This window comes from Colossoma macropomum, unplaced genomic scaffold (genome assembly GCF_904425465.1).
Source record: "Colossoma macropomum unplaced genomic scaffold, Colossoma_macropomum, whole genome shotgun sequence".
Classification (NCBI taxonomy): domain Eukaryota; kingdom Metazoa; phylum Chordata; class Actinopteri; order Characiformes; family Serrasalmidae; genus Colossoma; species Colossoma macropomum.
In genome coordinates this window covers 49,184,017-49,194,967 of record NW_023494792.1, presented here as the reverse complement: position 1 = coordinate 49,194,967, position 10,951 = coordinate 49,184,017, and the positions used below count along the sequence as shown (strand labels likewise).

General features: G+C 38.4%; 1 protein-coding gene across 1 annotated transcript in view; it reads left to right on the top strand.

Moving 5' to 3' along the window:
* Positions 1 to 10,163, top strand: part of gnsa (glucosamine (N-acetyl)-6-sulfatase a) — an 11,344-nt gene extending 1,181 nt beyond the window's left edge. The window contains 12 exon segments of the mRNA XM_036577449.1: positions 827 to 1,033; positions 1,998 to 2,063; positions 3,061 to 3,159; positions 3,239 to 3,406; positions 3,499 to 3,581; positions 3,975 to 4,093; positions 5,165 to 5,268; positions 5,363 to 5,464; positions 5,644 to 5,754; positions 6,821 to 6,931; positions 7,279 to 7,439; positions 7,712 to 10,163. Of these exon segments, the coding sequence (XP_036433342.1) occupies positions 827 to 1,033; positions 1,998 to 2,063; positions 3,061 to 3,159; positions 3,239 to 3,406; positions 3,499 to 3,581; positions 3,975 to 4,093; positions 5,165 to 5,268; positions 5,363 to 5,464; positions 5,644 to 5,754; positions 6,821 to 6,931; positions 7,279 to 7,439; positions 7,712 to 7,787 (1,407 nt within the window). The 3' untranslated portion in view covers positions 7,788 to 10,163.
* Positions 10,164 to 10,951: the final 788 nt, after the last annotated feature.

The window sequence follows — 10,951 nt, the reverse complement described above, 5'->3', positions numbered from 1 at the left end:
TTAAGCATGAAATGGTTTATATAGAACTTGTGGTTCTAAACAGAACCGTTGCCTTTACTAAAGAACCTTAGGAGAACCATCTTTTGTAAGTGTGTAGAACAGAGCATTTCAGATCAATCTGTTCTGAGTTACTTTGTTTTTTAACCATTTACTTCTGTGGAAATTTTAAAAACTCAGTGGACCTCCCCTTTAACTCAGACCAGTCCAGATTAGACAAGGCTGAACAACTAATGCCAATGCTAAAAGGAAAGCTGTTTAATTAAGCAGTAGCCATGTGACAATAGTATGTGATGTGAGGCATGAGATTCATAATTTAGCACAGTACAGTGCAAAACTTTTAGACACCCAGAAAAAGCTATTTAAATGAGCGGTAAATGCCTAATGCAAGCAATGCACACATGGACCTCTTTTTGGCCACGACAAATTTGAATCTCCTGACCTTCCCCCTTACTCAAATGTTTTTTCTGAAGAAGTTAATGAGCTTTTTACTTTCTTCCATTTTAAGTCCCTCCTTTAGTTCCTATTTTTTTCCGTTGTTCTTTTTTCTGTTCTGTTTTGTTCTGTTGGTTCAGGTACTGCTTTGCTGTTGTTCACTACTCTCACTTTTAAACTTTAACAACAGAGACAAATATTTTAACAAAAGAGTAGAATAGTACCTGTGTGTGTGTGTGTGTGTGTGTGTGTGTGTGTGTGTGTTTGTTTGTATATATGTACACACACACACACACACACACACAGAGAGAGAGAGTTGTGCATGAGTGTTCAGCCTTGTCATGACAAATTTGAATCTCCTGACTTAATGTACCCCCCTCTCATTATCCTTCAGTTTGTTGCCAGTCCCCTGTGCTGCCCCAGCAGAGCCAGCATACTGACAGGCAAATATCCACACAATCACCATGTGATCAATAACACACTGGAGGGAAACTGCAGCAGTCAGGCCTGGCAGAAGACCCAGGAGCCCGTCACCTTCCCAGCACTACTGCAGAAATATGGCTATTACCAGACCTTTTTCGCTGGGAAGTATCTAAATGAGGTACAGACATCTTTACTGTTTGTACTTTTAAGTGTCTGCTAGGCCAGTGCAGGCAGCCTGTTTTACTAGGTTAGTATATTGACTGTTAGTATATTAACACCAAACAAAAAAATGGAGGGTGCATTTGCATGCATAAATTGCATATATTCATATTCCAAAAGCCTGTATTGCACTAACAGTTACCAAGTGATATTTTGTTGCAGCTCTATAGAGAATTTCTTTACACTTTACACATCACTGGTCATATGATATCTTCCACAGGATGTTGCTGTGTGACTAGCGATGTGTGATCACAAGATGCATAAGTGTGTACAGTACTGTGTAAAAGTTTATAACGCCAAAAAAAGCAGTTTAATTGAGCAGCATGTTTGTTTTCAGAAAAACGCTAGTCTTAGTATGAATACAAATAACAGAAAGTAATGATTTCATATATGTTGATGTGCTTGCTTTACCGTTTCCAAACCTCTTCTTTTGGCAGCCCAGTTTTAATTGTAGTTTTGATGTAATACTTGTGTTTTGTTAAATTTAATCAGATGGTGATGGAATTTAACAAATCAGTGTGATGGCTGGGGGCATCGAGGAGAAATGTGGAACCAAACCTGTGTTCTTTTAACTAGTTCAAAAGATATCAACAATCAGTTTTTTACTTTTTGCTGTATTTTTGTTTATTTGTATTTATTCTGATGTTATATAGTGTTTTACCCGAAAAACACACTTGCAGCTGAGATAAATGGTTTTAAACAATTGTACTATTGCACAGTACTATATAACTTGTCTCATTGCTGTCATATCATTAGTGTCTTGTTTATATTTATTGACACCATTTGAATATTGCAGCTGCCCTTTACATTACATTATTCATTATCCATGTAGTGACCTTTAACTATTTTATCTATTTTAACTATTTTGTCTCAGTAATGACTGAGAAGATCTAAGCTGCCTTTCACCGAATTTTCTGTTATAGTATGGTAACAAACAGGCTGGTGGAGTGGAGCATGTTCCCCCAGGCTGGGACTACTGGTTTGCACTGGTAAGGAAAACAAAAGTCCTAATCATACACCCACTGTGCTCTATCCATATTATTCTGAACACGTTTTAAGCATTTTCATACAAACTGTTTGATCTTGTGATGTGTTTTTCATGCTGTACACTGTTAGAAATAAAGATACTGTGCAGGTACATTTCTCATTCATCAAGGTACAAACAACATAAATCTACCCTGAAAGGTATAACAGTGGTTTTAATATCCAACTGTGTACCTTAAATAAGTTTTTCCTAGTAGAAAAGTATTTATTTTTATCTTTTCATAACCTAATGTTTCAAAACAGGACATTAAAATAAAAAGATTACAATATTTGGATTACAGTACAATTATGTTCCCTGACTAAAGGTACTGAGATGTACCCTTGAGGGTACCACCCCAGTGATGAGAGGGGTACTGCCCCAGTGACAGTTTCGTACCTTTATTTCTGAGAGTGTCTGATTGTAAATGCTTGTCACACACTGTTTCCTCAGCAGGCAGCTTTTAAACTTTATTTTATTTTGTTTGGATTTACAAATGGAGTAGCTGAGGCTTTGACATAGGGCATGAGGGGGAGGAGATGATTTAGTGGAAGCAGTGCTCGCTGGAGATCAGACAGACCCTTAATCTTTTCCTTCTTTACTGAGAAAATGTACTCAAAGAATAATGACAAATACTGCACTTACTTAAAATATCTGTTCATTTAGAACCTTCTATAAATAAGCCCAAAGTTTGATTGAAATATATGGAGGTCTAGTGTGGGATCTTGCTGCTGCCTGGCAAACAGTGAAGTTTTGCTGGTTCTGGGGTCAGTGTAAGTGGCAGCTCTGTGATTAACCTAATGTGTCCTTGGAAAAAGTGGGGTTTCAGTTGGTTTCTTTTACAGGTTCTTGCTTTAAAAAAACAAAATCTGCCCAGTACAGTTCCCTTAAACTCACTGTAACCATCCCAGTGGCTGCACTTCGAGGTCTTAAGCTAATTCTGTGTGGTTTTTTGCCTTCCACAGGAGAGAAACTCAAAATACTACAACTACACATTATCTGTGAATGGCAAAGCACAGAGGCATGGACAGAACTACAGTGAGGACTACCTTACTGATGTTCTGGTAAGTGTACAGATATGTTTTAAGTCTCATCACTGACAAAGTTCTACCTCATGTTTAATCCTACTTTATACTGTCCTAGGCCAACATCTCGATAGACTTCCTTCAATACAAGTCTAACTACAGGCCATTCTTCATGATGGTGTCTACACCTGCCCCTCACTCACCATGGACAGCTGCCCCTCAGTACGAGGGACAGTTTTCCAATCTCAAAGCCCCGAGAGATCCCAACTTTAACATTCATGGCAAGGTACAGAGCTATTTCTGGGCTGTGTTTCATCTGCATCTGTTGGAGGATTTTGTTCTTGCCAGTGTTTTGACCACATGCACTTCACTTTTTAGGACAAACACTGGCTAATTCGACAAGCCAAAACTCCAATGACTAACTCTTCTGTGGAATTCCTAGACAATGCTTACAGAAAAAGGTAATGTATGTAGCAGCTGTGTGAATCTCAGATTTCACCATGATTTGGTCTAATTGTTTTTCCACAATTCAGAATTATTAAAAAAAATATAAATTGTGAACACACATGTATTTACACTATTTACACACTTGTTGGGGGAGAGGGGACTTTTATGTTTGAAAAAGATGGAGAATTTGATCTGTGCCAAAAGAGCAGATAGTTACTGAATATTATTGTAATATTATATAATATTAAAATAGCTTAACATTCCAAAAGTGATGCAATTGAATCACTACCTTTAGATTGATACAGCAGTGCATTTTTATACCTAACTATTTAAGCTTGGATTACTTCTTACGTTAATGAATTGAAGCATGGCCGGGAATTGTTTGATGGGGTTCTGTGTGCTCCTAGGTGGCGCACTCTCCTGTCCGTAGACGATCTAGTGGAGAAGGTGGTGAAGAAACTGGAGGTTCGGGGAGAGCTGGAGAACACCTACATCATTTTCACTTCTGACAACGGCTACCATACAGGTACATGCATAAAGAAAATCCAGACTCATTGGTGTATTAATGCTGGTCTTACACCAAACGACTTTTCATGTTGCTGACAAATTTCCAATATCAAAATTAAAGTCATAAGAGTTTAAGGAGTTGTGCCACACTCCCCTCCATCATTTGGTTTGTCAGAATAGCTATCTTAAGTCAGTCTTTTTCTTGTCTTGACGTTCTGATAAAAACAGCTGTTTAATATTATCAAAAATTTTTAGTCTTAGTTTATTAGATACCATATAAAGCTGGGTCTCATGGCTTCACCTGTCCGATCATACATGAACTAAAACAGTCCAAAGCCTTGTGGTGGCATTACTTACAAAGATAAATGAAAATAAAAGAAAGAGCAAGGTCCAGTGGTCTTTGCCATGTTATAGCACAAACCCACTCTCTACTGCACAGCAGCGCTATGCTTCTGCACACGCTACTTAAGCATCTGTTAAAGGAACAGTGCGCCTTTACTGGCCATTACACCCTACAAGATTCCCAGTCTTTGTAAAATCATAGTTTGTGACTAAAACTCTGTTATGACTAATTGAACCACATTGTCTCACATTTGAGCCCCATCTTATAGCAGTGTAACCCCCTCCCCTTCTCATGATCCGTGTCTGCAAGGAAGATAATCATGGAGGATGCACATGATTGGGGACTTGATGAAATGAAATGCTTAGTGGCAATAAGGACAGACACTACTGTGCTAAACAACTGCAGATGAAATGCTGAACAGATAAATAATTGGTAATTGGTTGCCACATAACGAGGGGATCTGCATATTTCGTCCCACACAGCAGTTGGATTTCAGTCCGACTAACCGGAGACGCTTTTGACTACCAATTGTAAATGCATGTGGCTGAGTCTTATCAGGATACAATCCAGATACTAGTCACATGAAGTGACCAGTTGTAAATGGGGTCATTGTCTTTTAGATGTGAGAGGGTGTCAGGCTTTAGTCTTTTAAAAATCTTTTTCAAGTGTTCTAGTGCACGGTAAGCATAACACACTGACTGTTACCTTCCTTTGCTTGTTTTCTCTAATGCCATTGTCTCCTCTCAGGTCAGTTCTCTCTGCCCATGGACAAGAGGCAGCTTTATGAGTTTGATATCAGGGTTCCTCTACTGGTACGAGGGCCCAACATCAAGCCCAACCAAACCAGCCCGGTAATGCAGACAAGTGTTCAGGTGTCACAGTAAATTGCATTCATATCACAGGATTTTATATTCATGTAATTGCCTTGTTGAATTCTTTCACCAGTTACTTGTGGCTAATATAGATTTGGGTCCAACTATCCTGGATATGGCAGGGTACGACTTCAATAAGACCCAGATGGATGGGATGTCTTTTCTGCCAGTTATGGTATGTAACAGTGGAAATGTTAAAGAATTATAAACAGGCAAATAGCATGACCTCTAAGACATGTTAATGCCATGGATCTGTATCATTTCTTTGTGTTGCTGAACCACCTTTATGGCAAATTAAATGACGGAAAGCAGTTCAGTGTATAATCCATGTCTGTATGTCTGTATGTGCTTCAGACTGGGAAGGCAAACAGCACCGTGTGGAGGACTGATTTCCTGGTGGAGTATGAGGGAGAAGGACACAATGTTTCAGACCCAGCCTGCCCCATCCTGGGTCCAGGAGTCTCAGTACGTACCTGTTTGTGTGTTTTTAGGGATGGGCATGGTTATTTAAATTTATGGATATCCAAACTCCTCTTACTATTGGCTTACCAAATTGGATGCTGGTGTGCAGATATTAGGCAAGAGCCAAAAAAATCCCAGAAGCTGAATAGAGTGTGTTTATTAAATGAGTAGCAAATTTTTATTTACTTACAGAGGAAATCAGAAGATAACAAAAACAAGTTATAAATCAAGGCATGAGATCAAAAATCTTAAGATTAGAGAAGTGTAGAGGGCATTTTAAGTACTGATTGACATGCATGATATGGACAAAAGAATTGGGACACCTACACATGACACCTATGGAAGCTTTTATGACATCTCGTGTTATGCTGAAGCATTAAGATTTCCCCTCACTGGAACTAAGGGTCCTAGGCCATCCCCTGAAACACAACCCCATATCATTATCCCTCCTTCACCAAACTTTACAGTTGGCACAAAGCAGGCAGAGTGCTTTACGCCACTCTATCCGACGCTTCGCATTGCGCTTGGTGATGTAAGACTTCAAAGATTCGAGCTTGTGCTTACATGCCAATTAAATGCTGACAGACAGCTGAATCAGATATCAGACAGACACAAGTCCAGACAGTTCGTCATGTCCCCAGATCATACGTTTAATTTACTGTCTTTCACAGTTAATGATTATAAAATCCATTGATTTGTTTTAAAACCTTTATCAGTAGATCCATCATTCAGAAATCCAATCAGACCAGATATTGAAATAAGGTGTGTGTAGTTTGTGGTGTTGATGTTGTATGTCTGCTTGTCTGTATTAAACCACATACACCTAAAACACAAAGATAAATCACTAAATCAGTGATCAAGTACACTACCTCTTATGCTAACTTTGTGTTTTCATTTTTATTTAAAACAATGTGTTTCTTGTTGGGATATTGGAATAATGTTCATTTTAAAAATGCAGATATTAGATAGCACAAGTAGTTAACATGTCCATCCCTTGTGTGTGCGTTTCATGTTTTTGTTTGTGTAAAAGATAACAAGGACTTCTTCTTACTGTATTCTCTCTCTTTAGGAGTGTTTCCCTGATTGTGTATGTGAGGACTCCTATAACAACACCTACGCCTGTGTTCGCACACTGTCCCAGACTGCCAACCTGCAGTACTGTGAGTTTGATGATAATGAGGTAAGCATCACCAGATTGATACTAAAAAACAATCATGATTTTTTTTATTGCAATTCCGATTTCTTTAACAATCTCAAAGCTGATTTGTGAGATGGCTGATTTTTATTAGCCCCCCCGCCCTTTTTGTGTGAATCTCACTAGGACCAGTTCTTTTTATTAGCCAACGTTTCGACATAAATAGCATGATTTACTCTTTAATGGGCCAAACTGGCATTTTAAATTCACAAGTGAATTACAAATTGCCTATTTAAGTATCATGGCCTTTCTAATGGTTCTAAGCATGCTTCCCTAAGACTGTACACTGAGGTTCTATTCTTGGTCTTAATTAAACCTTCTCCCACCTATAGGTGTTTGTGGAGGTCTATAACCTGACAGCAGACCCCTTCCAGCTCACTAACATCGCAAAGACCATTGACCAGGAGGTCTTGGAGAGGATGAATCATCGTCTGATGATGTTGCAGTCATGCTCAGGACAGTCCTGCAGAACCCCTGGGGTCTATGACTCACGGTTCGTGCTCCTTTACCTCCCACACAGTCGTGCTGTTTACCTCAAATGAAATCTGATACCTATTCTGACAAAAACTATTTACATTTACATTTTTGTTGTATCATGTGAATGCCTTGATTCATTAAACACCCCACACATTGGTCAGGATGCTCACACCACAACCGTAAACAATGTGATTGGTTGAGAACAATGTTTTAGCTTTATTGTATAGTAAATGTTTGGTCATCTAATTATCGGAATATATTGGTGAATAAAATGTTTTCTGATTCCAGGTTTAAGTTTGACCCTCGTCTGATGTTCAACAGCCTCAATCCACACATAAGCAGACTGCGGCAGACTCTAAAGTAAAGGGAGAAGGCCCCTACAAAAGCCTGACCTGCTGTTGCCTTTGTATCCTGATCATTCCCTCAAGGACATGCCGGCCTTTCCATAATCTCTGTAAAGGAAGAGGTCATGAGGGGTCACTAGAGCAGGGGGAGCAGAATGCTGCCTCACTTTATTCACCTTGTGAGAGGGTTGCCCTTTTCAGCATGGCAACTCTCTGCCAGCTGCCATTTTGAGTCAGCATGACTTGTCTCTGCCTCATTGTTTCGTTTTCCCTTTCATTAATATTCATTTTGCATTTTGAGATTAACAATCTAACCTGTATTTAGGCCTCTGAAGGGCGGGGGGTAGCTGGGATGAGAGGTTGAGACTGTTTTAAATTGATCAGTGTTGTTTTTTTGTTTGTTTGTTTTTTTTTTTTAAACACAAAAGATCACCTGACATTTGAGTTTTCTTGGATTATCTAAGCAGATTCATATCAATATACAGTCCATACTTGTTCTGCTTTATGATTCTATTGCAATATTCTGTTTATGAAACAGAAAGATATTTCTAACAAAAAAAAGATAATTTATATGCATTTACATTCACCCAAACATTTGTAGGCCTTAAATTTGTACCATTTCAGATAAATATGATAAAGGAGTAGTTTGCTAAGGGTGGTCAAAGCCAAAGCTTGAATCACTGAATGTTTTTACTCTGTTATTTTCGATGATTACTGGCTAGATACTCTTAAAAATAAAGGTGCCTGAAAGGGTTCTTTGGAGCTATTTTAGAGAATAACCACTTTTAGTTTCCGAACAAACCTTTTAGAGTCTGATATCTTTACCATTTTAAAGGATCTCCATATAATCTCCATGTAATGTAGGTTTTACCTGAAACCATACTTTCAAACCAAGAACCATACAGGAAACTTTGTTTTTAAGAGTGGAGATGGAGGTACACTATATGTACAAAAGTATTGGGACACCCCTCTTAATTATTAAGTTCAGGGTGTTTCAGCCACACCTACTGCTAACAGGTGAATAAAATTAAGCACACAGCCTTGCTGGGGGTAAAGCATTCTGCCACTGGACTCTGGAGCAGTGTAAATATATTCTGTGGAGTGATGATTCGTGCTTCTCTATCTTGCAATCTGATAGATGAGTGTGAATGCCAGGAGAACGTTACCTGTCTGACTGCATTATGCCAACTGTAAAGTTTAGTGGAGAAGGGATAATGATATGGGGTTGTTTTTCAGGAGTTGGCCTGCTTTGTGGGAACAGTTTGGGGAAGACCCTTTTCTGTTCCAGCATGACTATATGCCAGTGCACAAAAGCAAGGTTCATGGTTAAGCGAGTTTGGTGTGGAAGAACTTGACTGGCCCACACAGAGCCCTGACCTCAACCCCATCAAACACCTTTGGGATGAACTAGAACAGAGATTGTGAGCCAGGCCTTCTCGTCCAACATCAGAGACCTCACAAATGCTCTACTGAATGAATGGGCAAAAATTCCCTCAGACAGCCTCCAAAATCTTGTAGAAAGCTTCCCAGAAGAGTGGAAGCTGTTATAGCTACAAAGGGGTACCAACTCTGTAATAATGCCTATGGATTTAGAAATGGGATGTCATAAAAGCTCCTGTAGGTGTCCCAGCACTTTTGTCCGTATAGTGTAATTCTCAGACATATTGCTATTTTTATGGTAGTAGTAAGTAGCCAGACAAAACATTTTTGAGTTGATACACTACACTCTCTAGTACATATTTAGGCAGGATTGCCTTCCTTTACTTTTATTTTTAACCGGAGGTCTGTAGATTAGACGCCTGCTGCTCAGCAGGGAAATCCATGACAAGATTCATCAACTGTAAGGATAACATACACCCTTTAGTTCAGTTGTGAATGACCCGAATGTGAAAAATCACAGTAAAGCACTAGGCCACAAAACAAGCCAATAGTTTTGTCTACCTACTTGTGAAACAATGTGACTGAATCTTTATTACAAAACATGACTATTTTGCTATGAGGGAAGCGTAGGGGACATGTGAAGCTGTGTTGCTTTGCTTACTAAAGTTGCTAGCAACAGTAGCCTCACTAAATGAGGGAACTTTTCCACTTGATGTGGTTATGATGCATATCGCAGCATCATCCTACACTGATTTCAAACATGGACATTATTACTGTTGCCTTTAGTTTGTGTAAAAGCAGTAGGAATCATTTACGTTAAATCTGTCTATTCATAATAACCAACAGATAATAGTCTTTGTGATATTTCACTGAAGCACTTTCCAGTCCGTGATGAAAATATTCAGTGTTTTGTTTTGCACATAGTTCTAGCATTTCTTTGTGGGTGTGAGTATTTCCTGTAGTTATGTATACATTTCTGGCTTGTAAGTTTGATCAATAAAACCAATGTGAACTCACTTATTATTGTAGTTTATTAGGCTTGGTTTAAGAAAAGGTTTTCTGTTTGTAGCTCTGGAATATTAACCAGCCAAAATGATAAATGTAACCATCATTACATCTGTGGTAAACATGACAGCCTGCTTCTTACATCAGTGCTGCAGTAGCCTGGAGAGTGAGAGTCCTTGCTTAAAAGATAGCCCCCTTTATGATGCATCATGAAGGTGGAAGTCATTTTTAATGGAAGTGAGTGAGTCATTTTGAGTGGAAGTGCTTTGGGATGGATACCTAGGGGTGGGCTGTTTGAATTTTTTGCTGCCAGCTGACTAATTCAACTGATGTCAACTGAATTTTTTTCATTTTTTCAGAATACAAATATTTCATGTAGTATGTAAAAGATGTTAAAGTTCCAACAACAAACATTTTTGAATTTTGAATTTAATGTTATAGTGATGTTATGAAAAACTAAATAATTTTCACATAAACATGTATTCAGCCCAAACTGGGTTTTAAATGAAGATTGTTAGCCAATCACAAGAAATGTCATATATATATATATATATATATATATATATATATATATATATATATATATATATATATATATATCAGTCTTCAAGGCACAGTAACAAAAGAAGTGTAATTGTTTCATTGTATGGAATACAGAGGTTGGAAAATGGCCAAGTAAAAATGAATTGAATTATTGAATAAAACCACAGAAACCTCATAAGTGTACTCAAATAAAATGAAGGCAAGATCTAAGATATGGATGCTTTAACAAAGAGAAAGTCTGACAGCCAACTGAGGT